At 31.2% G+C, this 25,355-nt stretch overlaps 3 protein-coding genes across 4 annotated transcripts; 2 read left to right on the top strand and 1 right to left on the bottom strand.

Annotated features, from left to right (window-relative positions):
• Positions 1 to 8,740, top strand: LOC111708633 (tektin-B1). The gene is made up of 15 exons (XM_023482071.1): positions 1 to 290; positions 587 to 708; positions 2,108 to 2,225; positions 3,165 to 3,302; positions 3,404 to 3,478; positions 3,983 to 4,083; positions 4,581 to 4,667; positions 5,067 to 5,111; positions 5,246 to 5,336; positions 5,483 to 5,541; positions 5,699 to 5,755; positions 6,696 to 6,803; positions 7,527 to 7,613; positions 7,946 to 8,047; positions 8,527 to 8,740. The coding sequence occupies exons 1-15, from the start codon at positions 201 to 203 to the stop codon at positions 8,558 to 8,560; spliced, it is 1,314 nt and encodes a 437-aa protein (XP_023337839.1). The 5' UTR covers positions 1 to 200; the 3' UTR covers positions 8,561 to 8,740.
• Positions 8,741 to 9,275: 535 nt separating this feature from the next.
• Positions 9,276 to 11,178, bottom strand: LOC111708635 (dnaJ homolog subfamily B member 9). The gene is made up of 3 exons (XM_023482075.1): positions 11,068 to 11,178; positions 10,125 to 10,233; positions 9,276 to 9,864 (listed from the first exon to the last, which is right to left on the bottom strand). Exons 1-3 carry the CDS (start codon positions 11,153 to 11,155, stop codon positions 9,369 to 9,371), a joined length of 693 nt encoding a protein of 230 aa, XP_023337843.1. The 5' UTR covers positions 11,156 to 11,178; the 3' UTR covers positions 9,276 to 9,368.
• Positions 11,179 to 13,487: 2,309 nt separating this feature from the next.
• LOC111708632 (probable N-acetylgalactosaminyltransferase 9) lies at positions 13,488 to 25,334 on the top strand. 2 transcript variants are annotated; one of them, XM_023482069.1, is made up of 21 exons: positions 13,488 to 13,555; positions 14,739 to 14,933; positions 15,982 to 16,050; positions 16,829 to 16,880; positions 17,344 to 17,484; positions 17,792 to 17,891; positions 18,017 to 18,108; positions 18,999 to 19,082; positions 19,472 to 19,512; positions 19,948 to 20,024; positions 20,386 to 20,561; positions 21,448 to 21,544; positions 21,833 to 21,896; positions 21,964 to 22,017; positions 22,401 to 22,485; positions 22,755 to 22,834; positions 23,445 to 23,531; positions 23,764 to 23,821; positions 24,152 to 24,304; positions 24,582 to 24,661; positions 24,810 to 25,334. In XM_023482069.1, the coding sequence occupies exons 2-21, from the start codon at positions 14,809 to 14,811 to the stop codon at positions 24,955 to 24,957; spliced, it is 1,863 nt and encodes a 620-aa protein (XP_023337837.1). In that variant the 5' UTR covers positions 13,488 to 13,555; positions 14,739 to 14,808; the 3' UTR covers positions 24,958 to 25,334. The 2 variants fall into 2 exon arrangements, with proteins under 2 accessions (XP_023337837.1, XP_023337838.1); XM_023482070.1 differs by lacking the exon at positions 13,488 to 13,555 and adding an exon at positions 13,663 to 13,685.
• The last annotated feature ends 21 nt before the right edge of the window (positions 25,335 to 25,355 follow it).

Below are 25,355 nucleotides of genomic sequence, written 5' to 3'. Positions count from 1 at the left end.
TACAAACAAACAGACAAACAAACAGACAAGCCAAATTTATATATAGATACAGTTAATTTTGGTCTGAAACCATTTCCTCACAAAATTCTGCAGAACATTTTTCAGAACAATTTTTCTTTAAAGTCCCAAGAAAGTATGTGTATATAAGAAAATCCTCACTATTTTCCACTTTTGATATTCTAGGATTTTTCAGACCCATCATGTCCAGTACAATAGCTAGAACTGTAGAGCGTCCTATTGGCCGCTATGCGCCTCCTGATTGGCATGCCAGAAATGGAAAGCTTTCTGAGGTAACCAATAGGAAGAGAGTGTAAACAGAATTTCGCTTTCTGATTGGCTATTGACAGTAGATCTAATACATTGTAAATGAATTTTGAAAAAAAAATATTAGAAAGTAATTTTAATTAACACGTTGCTTCATTTATCAAAACACCTGAGTGCCTTGAAAACTTTGGATTAGCTAGTTTCTACTTCAAAAATATTGTGTTTAAACAATTTCTTTAAGTCCTTCATAAGCAGCATGATTTTTGATAACTTCTATGTTCTACGTTGATCTATGAATTAATGATATTAGAATATTTGGTAGATATCCCGGAACACGAGGGACTACAGCCACGCATTGAGACAGGAAGCAAAGCAGCTGAGGATTGATGCTGATGCTAAAACTAAATGGTTTAATTATGAGAACAATGTTAAACTCAATGAAAGGTAGGAATAAATTGGAAATGATAGGGCGGGTGTCTCGGAATAGAGAGAGAAAACAGTTCAGAAGAAATTCTACGAATTTTGTTTACACTGCAATACAATGTATTATGTACATAATAAGAATTACCAGTACAATATAATATATTACATATCTATGTTATAAGTTAATATAGGAGGATGTACATTTATCAATTATGACCTCCGCCAATTTCAACCTCTAGTTTTTGTAGAAATAGTAGGTCAAAATCTACTACTTATAATGTTGTAACTATACCAAATAGGACTGTTATTCTTTACAATCAAAATACCAAAGCTAGCTACATGTCTTATATATTCTGTGGAACTTACACTGTATGAAATGCTCTGAATAGATGGTTAATGAAGATAATGTTTAATTTTAAATCAGCTAAATTCTTACACAAGCATTTATTTCAAATTAGACGGAACAACTAAAGATTTGAATGCAGTAGAATATGAAGATGTAATTGTAAAGTGTAATCAAATAAATACATTTGACCTTTAGAATAAAATTCATAGGCATATGTAATTAATGTAGGGCAAGATAGCTTTAATTCATGAATCTTCGATCATATACATATAAATATATATATATATAGTTAGCAATAGCTGGCTAAACGGCTGTACCAAATTGGCTGAATTTATTTAGGGAACACAAGGGTACCCTGGGTTCTGTGGGGACCACAAATTTTTTTTGCCCGAAGTGTTTTGAAAACTGCACGGGCAACGCCGGGCACTTCAGCTAGTATAGCCTATAAATAAGACTGCAAGCTTGAGTTACAAACAAACTAAAGAATATTGAATGGATACAGGGTGAAGAAATATAACCAACAAATGATCATTGAATGAAAACAGGGGGAAAAATAACTAATGAAAAGTAAATAAATACAGAGCGTGAGACATATAACTAACTATTTAATATTGATCTGAACACAGGTTGACCATATAACTAACTATTGAATATTGATCTAAACACAGGTTGAACATATAACTAACTATTTAATATTGATCTGAACACAGGTTGACCATATAACTAACTATCTAATATTGATCTGAACACAGGTTGACCATATAACTAACTATCTAATATTGGTCTAAACACATGTTGACCATATAGCTAACTATTTAATATTGATCTGAACACAGGTTGACCATATAGCTAACTATTTAATATTGATCTGAACACAGGTTGACTATATAACTAACTATCTAATATTGATCTGAACACAGGTTGACCATATACCTAACTAATGAATATTAAATGAGCACAGGGTGACCATTCAACTATAATTAATGAATATTGAATGAATACATAGTGAGCATATCTAATGAATATTGAATGAATACATAGTGAGCATATCTAATGAATATAAAATGAATACAGGGTGAGACATATAACAGAATGGCGGGATAAGTTGGATCAGTGTTTACGGGATCTAAATCTTGAGATCTCTGTTCAAAAAGATGCAAAGGAGGCTTGTGAGAGAGCTTTAGAAGCTAAGGTAATTAGTGTTATGTAAACTTTAAAAAGTATAGTTCAGAAGACGGTATAGTTTATATACTAGATGATTAGTACTGTAAATAGTGTGATTCAGAAGACAGTACAGTACATGAGACGCTATACACTAGACGGTTAGTATTGTAAATTGTAAACTGTCCTCTAAACTATAAATAGTATAGTTCAGAAGACGGTATAGTACACTAGACGGTTAGTATTGTAAATTGTAAACTGTCCTCTAAACTATAAATAGTATAGTTCAGAAGACGGTATAGTACACTAAACGGGTTAGTCCTGTAAACTATAAATAGTTTAGTTCAGAAGACGGTATAGTACACTAAACGAGTTAGTCCTGTAAACTATAAATAGTATAGTTCAGAAAGGTATACAGTACTCTGCTGTACAGTGAAGGGTACATTACAGTTGGACAGTTGGGGTAAGTCAAAGAATTATAATGTAAAGATAAGTTATTTCAGAGATGTACGCATTTTTAGTACTGCAGTGTACTGTCTTTGGGCGGAAAAGTAAACACAAGACGGATGCCACAGCCTGACATGGGATCCAGTTTCACATAAAAAATCAATGAAATATTCTGGCCATAGGAAACAATTATGTGAATTATCAAAATTATCAAAATTAAATGCTTTTATCCTCCTCGGATACTAGAAGAACACTAATTTAGATCTATTCTTGTCTACAAACGCCGCATAGAGAGAACTGATTTCAATATGTCGCAAAGAATATGCAACAGCAAATAACTTTCCTTGCATTATCAGCTTGGGGTCAGTACTGTAGAAAGTAAAATCAGATAATGAATACAGTGCATGTAATGCTACTTATACTGATACAGTAAAGCTTAGATTTAGTTTTAAGGCAGTGTACACTGTACAGCTAATACGTCATTGGTATTTTTTATTTATCATTATTGAATGTTTTCCTGTAGAACTTACCCTTGGAGATAGCGCTGGAGAACTTGAACACCAGGGAGGAGAGGCTTGAGTTCGACGTGGTCAAGGACGAGGTCGAGGCCCAGCTCAACAACGAGGTTCAGCTGATAGAAAATATTAAAGATAAGCTCAAGGTACAGTTTAAAACTTCAACATATGTAATCAGAAATAAGTACTTACAATTTTGTTGTACGTCATATTTTGAATACAAATTTTTTTATTACTATTATTATAGACTCGGTGTGAGGAGGCCTGGGACTGCCTGGCTAAACTAGAGGAATCAAGGGAGGCAGTAGAACTAGACCTCAGGGTTAGTATTATCATTATTGTTGCTGTCATTCTTGATATTATTGTTATTATTATTTCTATAAATGAGATACACCCTACATGCAGCTCTAGATATAGACATGAAGCAGCTTGATTTAACTGAATCTATTATTAGTATAAGACAGATGCTTTGGATATAGATATGAAGCAGCTTGATTTAACTAAATCTAATATTAGGATAAGACGGATGCTCTAGATATAGATATGAAGCAGGTTGATTTAACTAAATCTAATATTAGGATAAGACTGATGCTCTGGATATAGATATGAAGCAGCTGAATTTAACTGAATCTAATATTAGGATAAGACCGATGCTCTGGATATAGATATGAAGCAGTTGAATTTAACTGAATCTAATAATAGGATAAGACTGATGCTCTGGATATAGATATGAAGCAGCTGAATTTAACTGAATCTAATATTAGGATAAGACTGATGCTCTGGATATAGATATGAAGCAGCTGAATTTAACTGAATCTAATATTAGGATAAGACTGATGCTCTGGATATAGATATGAAGCAGCTGGATTTAACTGAATCATCTGCTGGGATCAGCTATAAACCTGATGCTACGAGGGTTCCTAAAGGGTAAACTTTAAACTGCACCTGCAACATTGAAAGTAAAATAAGTTTATATCTACATGTATTGTCTTGTTTATGGGAGTGTTACACTAAAGACCCTGCACATGTAAAGAATATGCATCTACGCATCTAATGTACTGTAAAGTTAAGTGTTGTACCAGAGACCTTGGTAATGTAAAAGACACATGGAACGTACTGTACGGCAAACCTGATAAAAATTTTAAGTAAATTTATGTACGCATGTAATCTACTGTACAGGAGTGTTGTACCGAGACCTCGTTCATGTGAAGTATTTATAAACATGTACTGTACTGTAAAGGAGTGTTGTACCGGAGACCTGGTTCATATAAAGTATGTATAAACATGTTTACTGTACAGGAGTGTTGTACCGCAGACCTAGGTTCATATAAAGTACATATAAACATGTACTTTACTGTACAGGAGTATTGTACCGGAGACCTGGTTCATATAAAGTATATATAAACATGTACTGTACTGTACAGGAGTGTTGTACCGGAGACCTGGTACACGTTCTCTGAGCACAACAAGATGAGAGCAGAACAAGTAATGGCGGAAAGTCAAAGGCTGAGGTTAATTCTTTAATAAATAAAAATAAAAAAAGATAAATGATCAGAAGACTGAAATCTATCAGATCTGCCAGGACTATGAAGAGATGTATACATGAGACGTGTGTCGTAATTTGACCTGTTTTGTCATTTATTAGTATTCTAAATAAGCAACACCAAAAATGAGAAAAATATATGTTGGAAATGGTCGGCATTTATCTGCGCGATTAAAATTGAAACACTTGAAATATTTATTACTATTTTATTTCTTTAAGGGACTGTAAGCGTAATAATAAGTGACCCTTTGTCTTCATGCAAATAGGGTACTATTGTGAATCAGACACGCTGCTCTTCACTTGAAATTACTTCTACAGTCCATGGCAATGAAATATTAGAACTATACTTTTAACATTTGGTTTTCAGGGAAGCCATCTTCCATACAATAGAGCAGACCAGTAATGATCTCAGGTAAAAAAAAAACAGTTTAAATTATTTTTTTGTAAAAAATCAATATTTAAAACATTTGCTGGATGATTTTTGGTTAAACCAAATGAGATCTATGATAGTTTCGACATTTTAGATGTTCTTTTTTCGTTCTCTAGGGTGCAGCAAGATGCAACAAATTTTGATTTCCGAAAACGCCACTATGAGATGAAGCGGGCAAAGGAGGAACTTGAATACCAGATGAAAACGGTAGGAAAATATAACATTTATAGAATGCAAAATGTGATTAATAAAATTACAAACTAAGTACAGCACTGGTGGAAAATAAAACTAAATCTATTGTTGTTGTTTTTAACTTTTGTAACCCATTCTTTAATAAATTTGTTGATATTTAGACGAACCAGGAGATAGATGAACAGGTTGAGAATATCCGGCAGATGGAAATGGCTATTAGGAACTTAACCGTATTTATTTTTGATTTATCCCATTTCTCCCCCAAATAGCAAAATTGAGGCACAAGTGTTTTTCTGGACACATAAACACACGAAGACATATTTATAGAACCGCGTTTGAGCTTTTTGATAACAGTGTTTAATAATTATTGGTTATAGAGCAAAAGAGAATCCGTTAAAACTCGCGGAGACAAGACTTGAAAACAGAACAAGCAGGTTAAATTTATACATTAATATGTTGTCCATATCCATTTAGGAAATATGTTGTCCATATCCATTTAGGAAATATGTTGTCCATATCTATTTAGAAAATATGTTGTCTATATTCATCTAGGCAACATATTGTGCATATCCATTTCTGAAATATGCTGTCTATATTCATTTATGAAATAAGATGTTGTTAATATCCATTTTCGAAGTATTTTGTCATATCCATTTATGAAATATGTTGTTCATATCCGTTTATGAAAAAACGTTGTGCATATTCATTATTAAAATATGTTGTGCATATCCATTTATGAAAAAAGTTGTTCATATTCATTTTTAAAATATGGTGTCCATATTCATTTTTGAAATATGTTGTGCATATCCATTTATTAAGTATGCTGTCCATATCCATTTATGAAAAAGTATGTGCAATGAACATATACATTTTATCGACAACATATTATATTTTTTTTCAATCTTTATGTATTATTATAGCAAATTAAGTGAATTCCATTGCCTTACTAAAAATCTACTAATCGGTGGTAATTCATGATTAAAGCTGATAAACAATTATCTGTGTTAAAATATTTTTCAATTATTGCATAATGATATAGATATATTGTTTTATCCAATTAAAAAATAATTAACACAATTAACAATTCAAAAATATACACTTGTATCAGTTTGTGCAATGTATAGTCCAAACAACCTCAACACAACTGTGTAAAACTAAGATAAAGGAATTTAGTCTTTGCCACAAACTCTGATTTTCTAATTACTTATTAATTAATAATTAATTAATCAAATAATCTGAGTTTGAAATATCAAAGGTTTATAACTTCGGGTTCTAAAGATATTGAGGTTTAAATATTTGATTTTGTTCCAAAGACTCGATTCTTTCATATAAAAAAAATTCTTTTCGAAAAATATTCATTTTTAATTTGTTTAGACCACATGTAGAGCTGTGTCGGGATGAGCCAATGCAGGGTTTGATCCAAGAGGTGGAAACCTTGCGTGAAACCATTCATAAACTTAATCTTAAACTAGATCACTCCAGGTACCTCGTCAAATATCAGATTAATCGTATTATAAGGTGATAGTTTTAAAAAAATTATTGTCGTATTCGTTTATTCTTTTAATGGTGAAATTTATTATATTATATAACCAATACATTTTTGAAGATATAGCTTGTCAGTTTTAAAGTTACAGATTATAAAATCATTTGCGAAATGTCATAATTTAAATAAAATTAAACGTAGACGAGAATCAGTCTGTTTTCTTTAGTTTTCATTTTGTGTAGAATCATTGTAATAATAGCGTCATTAAGTGTCATTGAAAAAAGTAAGAAGACAAGTTTATATTTTAAAATAATTAAGTCTTTGCTGCAAACTCTAATCCCTTTGTCTTAACCCACAGCCGAAGACTTTAGATATTTTAAGCAAAGCATCAATCTAAATTGAAATATCAAAGGTGTCCACCATTAGTTTGAATTGCAAAGAAATGGGGATTGGAAAATTTGCGGAAAAGACTCAATTCTTTTGAATCATTAATGAAAATGTGAATAAAAATACGTTCAATGGTTTTTTTAATATATTAAAAAGTAAAAATTTTGATGTAAAGAATACAAGAATTCCTTTAATGACTTTTTATTTCTAATTTTATTTGAATTCAATTCTAATCTTAACTTTATTTTTATTTTATTAATTAAATTACCAAAAAACATGTTTACCTCCAAAATACAAAAACAAGTTTTACAATTAAAATCTTTGCTTTTTGTCAGGGAAACCCTTACAGAGCTGGAGGCTCATCTTCATCAACTGGAAGAAGATCATAAAAACAAACAGCTGGCTCTCAGCCTAGATCTAAGGTATAATCCACTTTAGATTCTAGAGCTAGTAATCCTGGAATGAAACTTGTTTTGTTATTGGTAATTCCCGGCACTTGGGCATGACTAGTGGTCGCAGTGCTCCTCCCAAAAAGTGTTTTGACCTAACCTAGCAATTGATCTTACAATATATTTGGTAAAGTCTTTCGTACTATACAAACCTATTCAAGAATGCCAAAATGAACGGAACGGGGGTGGGGGGTCAAGGGATTATATTTTAGACGTAAGTTTTATTGTTTACCAAATCTAAATTTCAGAATTTGGATTGTCATAGAGATTACTAAAGTACATCTTATAGTCTTCTTTTTGTATAGATGTATGGATACACGGAAACGATTAGGAAATCATGATAAGGAAATCAAATCTCAGTTTGATAAAAACCAGAAACTGACCGGGGTTCTTAGGGCAAGCACCAGGTATTGAATACATTTCTTAGCTTTTCATTAAAACGTTGTAATTTTATAACAAACGTTGTCATTTCATTATTTACTTAGTCCTTCAGTTACATATACTTAGTTCTTTCATTAGAAACTTTGTCAGTTCGTGACAAGCTTTATCTGGTTCATTGCTGTCGTAGACCTTAGAAATTTAAAATATCAAAGATTTACACCATTAGGTTACACTTAAATAGGTATTAGAAAATTTAAGTTTGTGGCAAAGACTCAATACCTTTCGCCAACTATGTCCATTTCATATTTGTTTTCTTCTTTACTTTGAGTGGGTTAAAAATACTTTGACTAGTTTCCAACAAATTTTGGTCTTGTTCAATGTTCATGACTGTAAGGTTTATAAAAATCTTTTTTAATTCTTGAGAAACTTTGTCTTGTCCAGGAAAATAAGTTTTTGCAACTTTTTTCTACTTAATTCTACTTTTTCTTACATTTCTGTTGTTTAGGTTTCTGGAGAATTCCAAGCATGCAAAATATTGAGTAAATCCTCAGCAGTACAGTGTACGTAAATAAAGCGAAGTTTTTATGTACAAAATATTGTCTCGAAGCGAACATCTTAAAGTTAATAGCCGTGTCACTAATGTATAGAAAATATTGGAAAAATCCAAAAGTTCAATCAATTTTATAAAGTTTATGAATAACTGTTTAAATGTATAAATTTGAGTTTATCCAAAAAAATTTTAAGTTTGGTAAAAAAAATTTACTCACGTCTTTTTTCAATTTGTTTACAATTGTATTGCTTGTAGTTTTAAGGATGATAAAATTAATCAAAAAAAAGATAAATTGTTTAAATATAAATATCTTTGTATCCATGGTCCTATATTTGTTCTGAAAGCTGTAACCCACTGTGAAAATTAGAAAAATAAACATACACAAACATATCATACAGTATACTTCGCTTCAAACTCTTTTTTATAATTTGTAAATCTTTAAAAATTCCGGGTTTCAGGGATAATAATAAGCTTCTTCACTTTGAAAATTCCGGGTTTCAGGGATAATAATAAACTTCTTCACTTTAATAATTCCGGGTTTCAGGGATAATAATAAGCTTCTTCCCTTTAAAAATTCCGGGTTTCAGGGATAATAATAAGCTTCTTCGCTTTGAAAATCTTAACTTTAAATATTAGGTGATTTTTACAAAAATAACAAAATAACCATTTACAAAAAGTTCGAAATATGCTTTTAAAATGAAAGATAACAAAACACATATTTATTGCAATCTCGGTATGAGTATAAATACAAACACACTTAATTATAATATCACAAAAAACAGGACGTTTTGTTCTATTCAGAATTCAATATGTCCTTGTGCATTGAGGTTAATTTTCCCAGTAGTGTCTTGAGAACTGGTGGTTTCTGAACTACACTGTGTGTAAGTTGTTACAGAGTTACCGTTACGTTTTGTAATAGTTTTACAATTTTTACCGTCCTTGCTTGAGGCGGGAATATCCTTTAAAATGTCTGCTCCATTTTTGTGAATATGATCATGGAAGTTTGCAACTTTTTCACTATCCTCGAATAGATTTCCGAAATCAATATCCTTTCCAAAATCAAACATACCGCCATGGGCCTCGGTTTGAATTTTGTGGTTGGCAAAATGTTGTTTGAAAAAATCCTCCATGGGCCCGAACTCTTTAAACAAATCCTCGAAATCCTTGAAAATATCCTTGAAATCTGTAGATGGTTTGTATCCAGTGTTTGTGTAGAATGAGTTATGTCCCATATCCTCGTACTGTTTTCTACGTTTAGGATCACGTAAAACCTCGTAGGCTTCAGCCACTGCTCTAAAATAGGAGAAATTAAAAACTACATCATCCAAGTTGCAAATCATAATATTGTTAAAAATATGTTGAAAAAAGAATCATGTAAGTGTAATTTCATGTGACCCTCCATGCAAAGAGCTAGGTTAGTGCCCGATTTACAACGGTACTCCTTAAACCTTTGACTGTTTAAAGGGTACCTTTGTGAATTGGGAATGTCCCTCTTTTAAATGGAAGGTTACTTGGAATTACGCTTACAGAGTCCCTGTATATGCGTATTTTACCTGAACTTATCTATAGCTTGGGGATCTTTGCTTTTATCCGGGTGGTATTTGAGTGCAAGGGTTCGAAATGCTTTCTTTATCTCCTTCTCAGTAGCACCCTTGCTTAAACCTACACAGAGAGAAATATAAAATTATAATATCAAAACCAAGGAATAGACGAAAGTAACTCTTTTTTCACCAGTCTGAGGATTGAGACGTGGAAAAGTAGAAATAAGCTGGGACTTAAAAGCAAGACTTTTGTAGAGATCTTATTCTTATAAATCAACATTGGGATTGGATTAATAATTGTAAAAAAACAGAAATCTGCATTCCAATGAAAAAAACTTGATTCCAGCGCCCAAAGCACAAAGCACAAAAAAAAACTAAACTGACGGATTTTAGTGACCTCAATTATAAATATTTATTTGTTGGATGAAATATATATATATTGTTTAGAGACCCCAATTATGAATATTTATTTGTTGGATGAAATATACATATATTGTTTAGAGACCCCAATACTAAATATTCATTTGTTAGATGAAATATATATATTGTTTAGAGACCCCAGCAATACTAAACATTTATTTGTTAGATGAAATATATATTGTTTAGTGACCCCAATTATAAATATTTATTTGTTAGATGAAATATAAATATATTGTTTAGAGACCCCAATACTAAATATTTATTTGTTAGATGAAATATATATATTGTTTAGTGACCCCAATCATTATTTGTTAGATGAAATATAAATATTTTGTTTAGAGACCCCAATTATAAATATCTATTTGTTGGATGAAATATATATATTGTTTAGTGACCCCAATTATAAATATCTATTTGTTGGATGAAATATATATATTGCTTGTGATATGGTTTGCAAGGTGCATGACGAATATTAAAAAGTAATCAAGAAAGTGTCGAAAACGTTTATATAATGTATAGAATTAACCTAGATTACCTAAAACTTTATAGTAATCAGGTTCACAAAGTACAACTGCTAAACCAAACAGAGAAACTACAATCACATATTGAGATCTTAACTTCATTATTAATCTAAAAAAAATTATTAAAAAAATATAAAATGACTAGATTTCAAAATACACATTGCTCTCCTAATATAATTAGGACTATATAAATATTGCCAACTATATTAAAATTTTTTTTAGTAATTGCTTCATTTAAATACTTGAATTAATCTTTGGTCGTTTACAAATCCATTTTTCCAAAGGACAGTGTATTTTTAAAAGAAATGAATTATCATCGCCTCCCCCGCGCCGTTCCTTCCCGCTCCACCAGAAACCAGACAGTTACTAAAATATTTATTTCAAGTTTTTAAAGGCTGGTATATATATATATATAGATAGGTATAAAATAGATAGAGCTAGGTATTACGTGGATTAATACTAAGACTACACGTGTGCAATAAACAATTGTAAAATTTTGCTCACGAAAGAGCTACACTGAAGAATAAATGGGAGGCTTAATAAAAGAATATTTATCAGAATCTAATGCTACTTAAACTAATGGTTTGAATTAGCAGCTTCTGTAAAACTGAAGAACTTAAAAGTATTTCTTTTCTTATTTCCACCAAAACTCCAAACAAGCAAGTTGCCTAAAATTTTAAAGAGAAATTTCGGTTTTAAATCAATGTTAAGTTGAATTATTGACCCCATAACTTTGTTTACATAATAAATGTATTGTACTCCAGTTTCTGGGAGGAATGTATACAAGCTCACGCAGAGATTTGTTTACATTCATCCTCGACACTGCAGTACACCTTTTTATCTAAATAAAGATACCTGGAAGTTCTTTTTATATTCTTTTCTTGTATATATTCCTTGAAATTGGGGCACCTGGTATATTACTAATTTCTACGTACAAATATTAATGAATAAATGTATAAAATGATCAACCATAGCTACATGGATAAATAGATCAAATGATCAACCATAACTACATGGATAAATATATAAAATGATCAACCATAACTACATCGATAAATAGATAAAATGATCAACCATAACTACATGGATAGATATATAAAATGATCAACCATAACTACATGGATAAATAGATAAAATGATCAACCATAACTACATGGATAAATAGATCAAATGATTAATCATAACTACATGGATAAATAGATCAAATGATTAACCAATAACTACATGGATAAATAGATCAAATGATTAACCATAACTACATGGTTATAACGGTAAAACCTTTGTTTATTTACATTTATATACAAAAAATGCAGTACGCTGTGCTGTGTTTTAACAATTCTTTTCATACAATTTTTGAGGTATTTTGGGGAATTTAAAACTGAAACAGATAGTAACATATTTTCTAATAAACGGCCAGTTAAAATTGATCAATTCTAGATAATGACCAAAAAACGTAAAAGAATAACAAATTAACCGCATGAATAATATATAAAGAATTACAACATTTGGAGATTTTGAATGTATGAAGATCTGTGGCTTAAAATCGTGAAAATATACTCTTTCAAGACAGAAAAGGTAAATGAAAGACAACATTAACTTTGTTTTCTTGGATAGTTTACGTAACAACACCACAAGTTTTAAGAAAACGAGCTTGGACCTTCCCTTCTACAGGATTTGGGAGCACTCACTAAGTTTGTTTACATTGCTCTCAGAAAGTACGTGTACTCAATTTGCATACGAGCGAACCAGGTATACTTGATCTCTCTATAGAAGAAGTATAACTATCCGTAGCTAGTTAAACTTCGTTCTCAGCTTTTCAATAAGTCTGAGCCCGGATATATATAACGAGTACAAAAGTACAGAAGGCACAATACACTAAATATATAGGTACACTATATTGGTACTTAGTAAACAGTTATAGGATAGAACCACCTGTTTACTACTTCACTAGTTATACGTATACTCAAGTCTTTATGGTCCCGGGAATAACCTTAGAATTGGTCCCTGAACAACCTCTTCATAACAAGTAATAATATGAAATGGAGTGAAGACTTGACTGGATTACGTTAAAATTTGAAGTAAAGAATTTAAATGCTAGACAATAAATAATGTAGTTCCTATCAAATAAACAGCTGATCATGCAGTAGGCAGTTATCAAAACAGCTAGGCATGATAAAGATAGATAGATAGATCATATCTTCCTATCTCAAGCATACACCGGCTGGTGGTGGCTAACACACACACCAACACTCAGACAACAGACTCCAGGCTTTCCCCTCTAACTCTTCACTGTGTATCTACACTATTTACCTGATACCAGTTGATCCATTGCAGTACTACACGATACACTATACAGAGATATACTATATAGAGATAAAGTATACCATGAAAGCTTTACAGTGACATACATATGTATGTAATGTACACTGTAAATTGATAAAATTGTCAAGTGTACACTGTACGAAGATAAGCAGAGATAATTTGTATACACTGAATCATAAGGCATAGATATTGTGTACACTGTACAGTGTACACTCATTGTGCAGAGTTACGGTGTACAGTACCTAATAATTGATTGACGTCATCTGAAACAATATTTTTTACATTTTAAACCCTGACAAGACTTCCAAAGGTATCTATGTACTACATTTACATTCCTCCCACAACTTGCAGTACGATTTTATTGTCTCAACTGGAATCCTGTTAAAAAAATATCTTGTCTATTTTTTGCTTCAAAGGACCAGTGTAGCTTTTTATTTATAGCTAAATTGTTCGACTTCTCTTTTCTCTGTAATTTTTCCTTCTTTCGTTTTTCTCTTTTTCTTGGGTTTCTCTCATCCTTTATTTCTTTAAGATAAAATGATGAATAAATTGACAACTTCTTATAAAAAGAACTGTTCTAGCTTAAAATCATCCAGAAGTCAGAACTATTGTGTTGTGAATCTTGGGATCAAATTCAAGCATTGATGACTGATTAATTTAATTCCTCTCGGGTATCCCATGATGATTGTACCAAACAAGGGTGACTAAAATAAAGGGATCTAGCCATTTTTCAAATTTAAAAGTTGTCATAGTGTATATCGAGCTTAAGCGCTGTAGATAAGCGTCATTTCACCCAACAGTTTTGACTTTGCACCCCTATTCCCTGTTTTAGTTTCATTGATGCTAGGACTTTAAAAAATTGCTCCGATTTTTGTTTTACACATCGTATAAACGGCGAGGCGGCACAAAGTATATTTTAATATACATTTATTCATACTTGCAGTCATTGAGTAATAAATAGTAAAATCAAATAGATAATCAAGTATCTATTTGAGTAAAATTATATGTCGGATTTATTGAATTTAAATATGAAGTTTAAATTATGTATTTTATAAGTAATTCGTCGGCTACCACAAGTGTTACTTTCAAATCGATTTTATTATAAAAATTTAGTTTTATCTGAAAAGTGTTCTGTCACACATCATGCAAGCAAATATGACTTGGATCAAGCCAAACAAATTCCGGTACCCCCCCCTTATATAAACCTATTTCTAACATGTGTACTAATATTTTCTACCTAAACCTTATCAGTGATATTAGTCCAAGCTATCTTTTTAGCAAATACAATTTAATACTTATGTTGAGATATACGCTTGAGTCAGTGATAAAACTAAATCTAATTTTAACAGTTTTTTTAATGCAGAGAAGATGAATGAATGAATGAGTTTATGACTGGAGGTGAAGTATAAAAAGAGATAAAAAACGTGATCAAGATGATGACAAGGATGAGATTAATGATGATGAACTGGAGAATGAAGATCAACTTCAGGCTCATCCGACTTTTCATGATCTTCATCTATATCATAGGAACCGTTCTTGTCATAGTTCATCAGTTCGAGTAAGTTTTATGATTTAACCGATCCATTGGTGATTTACATCTTTTATTCACAAATCTGTATCTCGAGTCTGTATCCATATATTCTAAATATCGTACATGTATTTATAATCTGTATCCCTAGACGGTATAATACTATTCTGTATCTCTTATCTGTATCTTAAGTCTGAATCTTTAATCTGTTCTAATCTGTATTCCCAATCTTCATTCCTGGTCTGTATTCCTAATTATTCCTGGTCAGTATCTCTTGCCTCGTGTATAAAATCAGTATTCTTAGGTTGTATTTTTAATCTGTATCTCTAATCTGTATCTCAAGTCTGTATTGATAATCTGGATCTCTAATCTGTATTCTTAGTCTATATCCGTAGTGGTATTTCTAATATATAACTCTAGTCTACATCTTTCTCTTCCCTTTATCTGGATCAAGGATTTAATGCAAGGAAAGTTATTTCAGAGGTGTGCGCATCTTTTGCACTGCAGTGTACTGTCACTGGGCGGCAATGTAAACACAAGACGGATGTCGAAGCCTGACATGGGATCCATCTTTCACATAAATAATCAATGAAATATTCTGGTCATAGAAAACTATTATGTGAATTAACAAAATTATCAAAATTCAATGCTTTTAACCTCCTCGGATACTAAACGAACACTGAGGCATTTATTCTTGTTTACAAATTCCGCCCAGAGAAAACTAGTTTCAACATGTACGCAGAGTATACGCAACTGCAATTACCTTTCCTTGCATTACATTCTTGATCTGGATTCTGTTTTCTGGATTGCAGCGCGTACTATACTAATCTGTATCCCCGCTCTCTATTCCGTATCTCTGGTCTTTATCACTGATTTGTATCTGTGTTCAGAATCCGTTGTTTAATGTAAAGTCTGTATCTAGTCTTTATCTTTAGAATAAGTTAACGACCATCTAGTATGCGTTGTAACTATACTTATTTAGCAGAAAGTTTCTGATTTCTATACTCCCATAACTATTCTGTTTTGATTAAAGTTTATATTTTTATTCTTTTTCATCCAAACATTGTGTTATTTTTAGAGCAAGCTCCAGACCTCGGGAGGAATTAATGCTTGGACAGATTCATCCCAAAAACCTAGATCCATCAAAGTATAGTATATAGTGTGTCCGAATTTAATGAATTTAAGCCGCGTCTTAAATCACCCAAAAACCGGTTTCAAATGAGCGCCGGCTTAAATCTTTAAAATACAATTTTAAGTGGAACCAAATGCATTTGAGCCGCGGCTAGCCGTGGCTCAAATTCTTTAAATTTAAATTTAATGCAGTATAGTTCATACTAGATCAGTATATTATAGTGCAGTACAGTAAAGATTGGTTTAAGCATCTTTTTGATAAATTATTAGCTAGAGCACCCGCAATTGGCAAAGTTTAAACTACATTTTGAAAAAATCTAATTGTATAGGCTATCACCCCCCCCCCCTTCCCCAGGTTTCCATATATTCCCTAAAAAATATTAGCCAATGTGGTCCAGCAGTTTTGCCAGATATAACGTACAAAAATATATGTCATATGAGCAAAAAACTTTAATATTTTAGATTAAAGATGAACAATGTTTGCATAGGAAAAGCAAAAAATTTAAAAGAAATTGATTCTTTGCCACAAACTCTGATTTTTTAATTCCAATTTCTTTTGCAACTGAATGTCATAGATAATTCAAACTATCAATTATGTTAGATCAAATAATCTAAGTTTGAAATATCTATAGGTTTACATAATTAGATTGCAAAGAAGTAGAAATTCAAAAATTTGAGTTTTTGGCAAAGACTCTATTTTAAAGACAACCTTAATCAGATTTTTTTTCATAATTTTGGTTTTAGATATTCTGTAGAACTTATATAACCATTTATTATTAAAATGTTTCTTTTAGGTTTATTGTTGTTGGAGAAAGTATGAAGGATTTTCGAAGAGGTGGATTTCAGGTTATACACTTTCTCAATATCATTCAAATATTTTAACATTTGATAAATAATTAATCAAGATTGTGGATATAACAAAAACTAAAACTACAGCGCCTGAAACTCATACTGAATACTTGAATACTAGAATACTAGAATATTGAAATACTTGTTATGAATAACGAAGAGCTATCTTTGAATCTATCTTAATTTATATCATGCATTAAAAATATACAGATGCTGAAAATATTCTTAACATCTGTTACTAAACTGTTCAAGTATAATAAAAAAGCTGTTCGCTAATCTGGATGAAACCATTATTAGAAATCTAATATTTTTCAATTAGAAAATTAAAAGAATTTATCCTAAAAAGTGTAAAAATTACCTTTTATTTTCTTTTTGGTTTATAATTTTACAATCACAAGTTTTTAAAAATGAATATTTTTTCCCAAAAAATATATATCTACAACTTGATTTTTATTTTAAGGATGACTCAATCCCTGACTCTGTTCGTGAATTTGAGAAAGGGTTTGAAGATGGGGTTGGAGAGAAGGGGAACGGAGTTCATCTAACAGGAGAAGAGAAGGAGAGAGGGGACAAGTTAGAGAAAATTTGGGCTTTCAACAAGGTCAGACATTTAGTCTTACTTTCCCGACAATGTAATATTCACAAACGGAATTTTTACAGTTTTTAAATGTCCCTCTACAGTTTGAACAGTTCGTTCGTTCTTCCTTATTTATTATTCTTTTTTATTATCATTTCCTTCGTGTATACTTAAAACTGAAGAAAAAAAGAGTTTGTTTCTCCTAAAACCCTACCTTTTTTCTACCTCTTAAACCGTGGTATTCTTCATACGCCTCTGATCCCCTAAGAAAAAATAATTGTTGAATTGATATTATTGCAAACCGATTAAGGACTATAAAAATCTTGTTTAGGTGGCGAGCGATAAAATATCCTTATGGAGGTCACTCCCAGACAAGCGTACTACACAATGTCGCAAACTCAAATATACAGAAGATTTACCTTCGAGTTCAGGTACACTGAAATAAACCTCTATTACAAGAAAAAAGTGCAACTAGGTGGTATGGTGGAGAGGGGAGGTCAAAGAATCAATTTTGAATCAAAATTGTTTGGCCCAAAATAATTTTATATTTTTCCAGTAATAATAATCTTCAACAATGAAGCTCTCTCTGCTCTTCTGAGAACAGTTTGGAGTGTTCTGGACCGAAGCCCAGCAGATATTCTAAGAGAGGTTGTAGATTGCAAGAATTTAAAAATTCCTTAGGATTCTTTCATATTTTGCGTTTTGTTCTGACGTTTGAAGTTTTAAAACAATTTCGTGATTTGTTTTTAAATATTTACATATTAAATGGTGAAATTATAAAACTTCATACGTTCACTTTTAAACAATCCGCACACAATCTTTTTGGGGTAAATTTAAACCTTATTGTTTTATGAAAGTCTTTTTCTTTTATTTTTTTTAACTAATTAGATTAAACCATGATATTTTTTAACTTTAACTATTTGAAGTAAGTTATCTAATCATTATATAGTATTTAAAATCAAAATAAACTTGAATTAATTAAAAATTATTCAACAAGTTTCAGTTTTCACAAATGGATTAATTTTATTAATGTAACACATGTGAATAGTAGGATTAAAAAAATATGGTTTGGAGAACTGAAAAACGTCTGTGGGTCAAAGTGTTTTGTGTGAATTTAAAAAAAATCGAAAAACCACTAAATTTAATTTTATTGATGATTTTATGAACCAACAAATAAAGCCTTATTCATTGCCTATTAAATTATGTTAAAATTAGGTCAATATCTCAAATAGCAAAAAAGTTATGGTAATTTGAAAGAGCAGCCTCTTTGCCGAGGTCAAAACTTCATGACCTCGGAGGTCAACAGAGTCTAAAAGTTACTGATTATGTAATGTCTCACATAATATTTAAAGTTTGAAAAAAATCGAAGGTGGAAAAGGTGGCTGATTTCAAATGGACTGACCCCTGTTTGTTAAATTAAAGATACTATAACCATCCATTATGAAAATAGATTCAAACCAGAGCTCTTTGTTTTCGTAACTTTGTATTTGTTTTTAAATTCCTGGACTTTTCAATTAATTGATAGATGTATTGGTTAGATTATCCTTGTTGATGACTCCAGCAATCATACTGATATTAGTGAGGTACTCCCTCTTTACATCAAGCATAGACTCCCACCTAAGGTGAGTATTGTTCACTCAAATGTACTCTCTTTTACTTACAGAAGAATTAAATTCAATTATTTATTTTTGGACTCCGCCCTCGGGTTTTTTTTATTCCGACGGGGGTTTAAAATTGCAATGATTAATTTTTCTGAGAGTTAATGACATAAAGAGCTGGTTTTAACATGGACTTGTATAAATAAGTTTTTAGACTAAAGGGATTCATTGAAAATTGTTTTATACAAAAAATGATTTTTCTAAAAGAATAATTATTGATTGTAGTGCACAAGAAAATTTAATTGGATTCAAATATACAAAAAATGATTAGATTTTTAAAGAAATATAGTTTAGAATTTATTCATTTTCAAATTGCTATTAAGATTTAAACATACTGATAATGTTAATTCTAGGTTGGCTTGGTGAGAACTCCCTCACAGCTGGGATTAATCAGGTAGATATTAGCCCTATCCAGGTTCGCTATCTTTGTCTGAAAATAGTTGCGGCAGGCAAAGCCCCCTTTTACCCCCCCCCCTCTCTGTCATTTTGCCCTTGAGATGAAAGTTGAGACAGGGGTTAAAGACATGTTCATTTGTGAAAATGCAATCAATGATTTTTTTAACTGCAAAAGTGTGTCGAAAAACTATATCAAAAATCCAAGTAACTTTAACACTTACTAACACTTATCCATCCATGGATACTGGAATTTTTATAACTTTTACCTGGCAACATTTACATTTGAAATTCACTTGAGATAGTATCAATCATCCTCGACTAATACTATTCTTGCTGGTTAAATGCTTTTCAATTGTAATAAAAGGCTAATCCACCATATCAAGATACCAAAAATCCAAGAATAAAGATGTATGTTGTATTTTGTACTGTATAGGGCCAGATTGACTGGAGCTGAGGTCGCTACCGGAGATATTCTGGTTTTCCTAGATTCACATTGCGAGGCAACAACAGGTTATTATTTGAGGAATAACAGAACCATGTTTGGAGGGGTGGGGTTGCGAAAAAGAAAAGGAGTAAAATGGGAATCTCACCTAAAATTTACTTTCCTCCAAGTATTTGATATAAACCGTCCTCAAGTATGGATTAGGCTTAGATTCTGCCAGTAAAGAATATATCGCAAGGCCAGCTATAGCTAACATAGATAATATATATATATATATATATAGTTATATATTATTAAAAAAAAGTACCAATACATAAGAATAATTTTAAATGTTTTCATCTTGAAGCATATAATTTATGAATTATTTGTTGAATTCTTAACAAATCTGAAAACCTACGTGTATAGTATTTGATAGTTTTTTTTTATCAGGATGGTTAGAACCGATGGCTCAACGGATCCTGGAAGATCCCACGGTTGTCCAGATTCCCAGGATTGATATGATCGACGCCTCGACGATCTCCTACTACGGAGGAGGAGGAGGGGACGTGTCTGTCGGAGGGTTTACCTGGAGCGGTCATTTTACCTGGGAATCTCAACCCGCTGAGGTACACCAGAGCCCACGATTTAAAAAACTCGGGAAAATACGGCTCAGGTCTAAGCTGTCGTTGGACCTTATTTACGGCTTGAGCTTTCGGATTCAAGTTGCATCTTATTTTCCACAGATTTGAATTTAAAAAACCGGTTTAATGTTCTATTTGGCGGATTTTCAAGGTAGGAATTGGCGCCGAAGTTTTTAAATCGCGGGCTCAGGAGTCAGGACACTTTATTGTACTGCAAGATGAGGACTAGTGACATGAGCTTTAAAAAGTTTAAAAAACATTTCTGAACTCCGCTATGCTTTGTAAACTGTAAACTTAAAACATGTCTTAAATGCTGAAAAGAAGAAAATAAATGCTGAAGTGAATTTCATTTCATCTTTTATAATCTTAGATTTAAACGAACTTTTTCAAGAGATTATGAAGACTAATAAATATTATAAGTTAAACAGTTTAGCGCGTAGACTCGGTAATAAACAATTTAGCAAAACCAATTTTCATAAAAATTCAAGTTAGCTACTTAATTAACATTTTACATGACTATCTTAGAAGTTAGATTATTAAATTCTCCGATACATGTAGAAGTTCTTGAGGTGTAAAGTATGGCGAGGAAAGCAATTAAACAAAGTTTATATCCCTAAACTAACAGCGTAGTGTCTAGTTACCACTCTATAGTAATTTTATGAATTAATATCTCGGGATCATCTATCTTATAATTATCAATTAAAAGTACATAAAATTGTAAACAAATATTTCTTATTTTTTTAGATGACTTGCAGTTAAGTCGCAAATACACAACAATTTTATTACACTACAAAAAAATTGGCAACTCCCAAAAATGATCGAAATGTTATTATAATGAAAATGCCTGTATTTTCTAATGTTAATTATTTAGGTTCGTAAGACCCGTAAACCAACAGATCCTGCTAAAACTGCTACTATGGCTGGAGGTTTATTCGCAATACAAAGGGAATTCTTCTGGAAGATCGGAGGTATATAGAACGCGTGTATTTTGAGACAAGTCATTCTCAATTAAAAGTTTAAATTGATCCTCTATCTATACAAAGAGTAACATATTATAATTTTTCTCTAGTATCTCCATCATTTTCAATCAGACAGGGTTGCAAGAAAAGAACAACATTTTCAGCCAAATTTCGACACTTTTTCTCATTATTTTTCTGCCATATGCATTGTAATAAACAGGGTTTCAAAATAAATATTTGTTTATAAATGAATAACTAAACTCCAACTTTTATCTATTAATCTTTTTGACACTAAAGGATATGATGAGGGAATGTCAGGTTGGGGAGGAGAGAACCTTGAGTTGTCCTTCAGAGTTTGGAGGTTTGTTCTAGTTTATCTGTTTAACCAAAGACCTGGAGAATATAAAATATTGAAACGTCGTGTTTAGATGTGGTGGTAGCATGGAGATTCATCCTTGTAGTCAAGTTGGACATATTTTCAGGGACAAATAGTTTTCTTTTAAAAGATAGAAATCGGTCTCAAATCCCGAAAATGTAAATACTTGTTATACAATACACATTACGCATTATGCAGACAAGGATACTAATTGAAAGAGGCTTTAAACATAATTTTTAAACAGACTTTGGCACAAACTCAAATTTTCTAATCTTTATTTCTTTAAAACCTGATGTTGTAAACCTTTGATATTTTAAACTTTGAAATATCAAAGATTTACACCATTGCATCAGGTCAAAAAGATAATAGGAATTAGAAAATTCAAGGAAAATAACTCAGTTCCCTTGGATCAATCCGATGAATTCGATTCATCCCTCCTTTTCTAATAATTAAAGCTATTGTTAATAAACTATTTATTCTCCTCTGCAGACCTTTTCATCCATATTTTATCCCCCACGACAGCCATGGGATAAACACAGCAAGGATGGCTGAAGTCTGGATGGACGAATTCAAGGAATTAAAAACAAAAACATTTTTGTTCATCTACAATTTATTTTCCATAATGGTTGTATAACTTAGAAAGTTTTCTGTTTCAATTTTTATTGTCTTTTTTTTACAACAAAGGAATTTGGGTTTTGCAACCAACTTAAGTGTTCTAATCCCTAAATCTTTACAATCTGATTGTGGTAACTACTTGATCTACCAGAATTTATAGTTCAGAGTGTATGGCTAAAACTCAATTCCTTTGAGAAATAATTATAAAATGTGTTTTTAATAAAAAAGAGATTTTTCTACATGCATCGAAATGATCTGAAAGGAAAAGATATTGGAGATTTATCAGAGAGATTTGCAATTATAGATAGGTAACGTTACTTTATTCTGGATACAATAATTAAAGATAAGGATACATCAATTGTTATATAACTATACTGTTAGTGAATTATAGATAGGTAACGTTACTTTATTCTGGATACAATAATTAAAGATAAGGATACATCAATTGTTATATAACTATACTGTTAGTGAATTATAGATAGGTAACGTTACTTTATTCTGGATACAATAATTAAAGATAAGGATACATCAATTGTGATATAACTATACTGTTAGTGAATTTGTACATTTTCGAAACATCTGCTTTATTTCTTTAAATGAATCTTACTTTTATTTTATAACATTACATCTACTACTTGAATTTTTAACGAAACATTTCATAATAATAGTTTATTAAAATATGTTTTTCTTTATTTTTAAGAATATCCATTTAGTTATTCCTATATTTTTCCAACCTGTTGGTATTTTTAAAAACCAACCGGTTACAACATCAGGTTAGAAAACTAGAATATTTGACGATTTATAGATGGAAGCATTTCTTAATGTTTTCCACTGTGATTGATATTTACCACTATGATTGATATCTACCATTTCATGGCCGGTTAATATAATGCTCGATATATTATGATTTCTGTTCAGATTACAGTGTAAATCTTTCCGTTGGTTCCTTGAAACAGTTTATCCTCATAAATTCATAATGGATGAACAATCTTTAGCATATGGCAGGTAATAATATTTACTTCAGTAGTTTAAAAACAAAACAGGAACTTTAATTATCTTGATAACAACAATAATCATTACAAATCAGCGATTGAAAAATATAAAGTAAGGATTCTTCAGCTGAGCTGAAGTCTGTTAAATGTTGCAATAAATATATTATCTAAATATATGTGGATTGTAGATAATTGTTCATGAAATTGTTCAGTTCATAACACTTTTTAAATAGCTTATCTTTCAGGGTGAGAAATAAAAATGCGGGCAAAGAAATATGCATCGATCATCTTCAAAGAGATATGGTGAGGTTTTCTAATCATTTACCAGATATAATTACATCAGGCGAAAAAAATAAAAAAATAATGATTTGATGAATCACCAATGTCTAATAAAAAATGTTTGCAATTTCAAAATTGTGTCTTGAAATAAGTTCAAAATATTCGACTTTTCAGAAACTACTAAAAAAAAGTATGTTTCTAAACATCTGTTGCAATAGCTAAAATACAAAGATTTTGGTTTCAACAAAAAAAGGGAGTACATTGATAATAATCGGAAATTACAACCTCTGAGCTATATTTTATAAAAATAAAACTTTAGATATTATTTTTTTTTAATTTTTATTATTTTTTTAGGCGCACAAACTAAGCAGCTACATTCTTGGAGAATATCCCTGTCATCCCTTCCTTGGAGATTCCCAGTATTTTTCTCTCAGTAAGAAAGGAGCGCTAAGGAATGAATATATGTGTGGCGAGGTCACCAAGAACAAGGTCAATGATGTTTTGAAGGTCAGTTGAATTTATTTTTTCTTCTTCCAGATAATATTTTTTTTCTGAATCAGCATGTATCTTTGTGATCCAAATATTTCTGGTTTAATTTATGAATTGCTTTGGTCAGTATTGTGAAAATCACCCTTGAAATTAAAAAAAAATGAAACCATAATTTTGTCCAATTTTTTCCTTTAAAATTTTCATATTTTCTGGACAGGAACTTTAACGCTTATTTTTTGACGGTCAGTGCCGTCAACATTTTGGGAGTTACCGCCTGAAAACCTTTTTTATTCAGAGTCAGGTTCGGATGACCGCATGTCGGATTGAGGGTGGAGGAAACCAAGAGTGGGAGCTAAACAGTATCGGACAAATAAGGAAAACAAAATTTTCTATTTAAAACTGTTTTTATTCGTATTATTATTTTTATATTTCTCACAAAACTGTGGGATAAAAAATAGCTTCTCTTCAACTCTTAAAGGTAAAATTACATTTTATGAATATTTTTGTTTTTCAATGTTAACAGACACCTGGAGTCAAATCTATGCCTGGACAGTGGTTCTCAGATACCCGGAGAAGAACTATCCATGAATGTATGCAGCACAACATCTTCACAGATCTGGACTTTTGAATTCTACGCAGAGGGGAAGGAAGGATTAAAACCGTCAATTTAGATAAAAAATCTAACGATTAGGAAAAATGAATTATGCAGGGGCAATGTAAGTAACAGTTTCCAGTAAAGTTTAAAGTTTCTACTTCCTTCGTAATCTGCAATAAAAGAAACTGAGCATGAGTACATCAAGATATTTTATGAGAATTTGTAATAAATCAATTATTTTTCTGTCAATTTATTGAACTTAGAAAAAACATATAATCTATTTCAAAATCCCTGATAAGTGTCAGTTTAAACCTAGAAATATTTAAGAATGATAAACAATTTCTGTTACTTATTGACAGGTTTTCATAGGTCTACTATTATTTCTAGAAATTAAACAAAAAATATTTTTTCAACTAGTTCGAGTTAAGTTATCGCAATAACCATATCAAAAAACAAGTACTTAAATGTGATACT

The sequence above is a fragment of the Eurytemora carolleeae genome, unplaced genomic scaffold, assembly GCF_000591075.1.
Source record: "Eurytemora carolleeae unplaced genomic scaffold, Eaff_2.0 scaffold894, whole genome shotgun sequence".
Taxonomy (NCBI): Eukaryota; Metazoa; Arthropoda; class Copepoda; order Calanoida; family Temoridae; genus Eurytemora; species Eurytemora carolleeae.
This window is presented reverse-complemented; position numbering and strand designations above follow the sequence as displayed.

What these genes read in the sequence shown, in the direction of transcription:
- LOC111708633 (XM_023482071.1), top strand. Translation starts at nt 201, where the DNA reads ATGTCCAGTACAATAGCTAGAACTGTAGAGCGTCCTATTGGCCGCTAT. An exon ending in ATATTAAAGATAAGCTCAAG is followed by an intron (nt 3,303 to 3,403) that starts GTACAGTTTAAA and finishes CTATTATTATAG; the next exon opens with ACTCGGTGTGAGGAGGCCTG. An exon ending in GTTCTTAGGGCAAGCACCAG is followed by an intron (nt 8,048 to 8,526) that starts GTATTGAATACA and finishes TCTGTTGTTTAG; the next exon opens with GTTTCTGGAGAATTCCAAGC.
- LOC111708635 (XM_023482075.1), bottom strand. Translation starts at nt 11,155, where the DNA reads ATGAAGTTAAGATCTCAATATGTGATTGTAGTTTCTCTGTTTGGTTTA. An exon ending in TGATTACTATAAAGTTTTAG is followed by an intron (nt 10,234 to 11,067) that starts GTAATCTAGGTT and finishes CTCTCTGTGTAG; the next exon opens with GTTTAAGCAAGGGTGCTACT. An exon ending in CAAGCTATAGATAAGTTCAG is followed by an intron (nt 9,865 to 10,124) that starts GTAAAATACGCA and finishes CTCCTATTTTAG; the next exon opens with AGCAGTGGCTGAAGCCTACG.
- LOC111708632 (XM_023482069.1), top strand. Translation starts at nt 14,809, where the DNA reads ATGATGACAAGGATGAGATTAATGATGATGAACTGGAGAATGAAGATC. An exon ending in AAATTTGGGCTTTCAACAAG is followed by an intron (nt 17,485 to 17,791) that starts GTCAGACATTTA and finishes AATCTTGTTTAG; the next exon opens with GTGGCGAGCGATAAAATATC. An exon ending in ACATTGCGAGGCAACAACAG is followed by an intron (nt 20,025 to 20,385) that starts GTTATTATTTGA and finishes TTTTTTTATCAG; the next exon opens with GATGGTTAGAACCGATGGCT.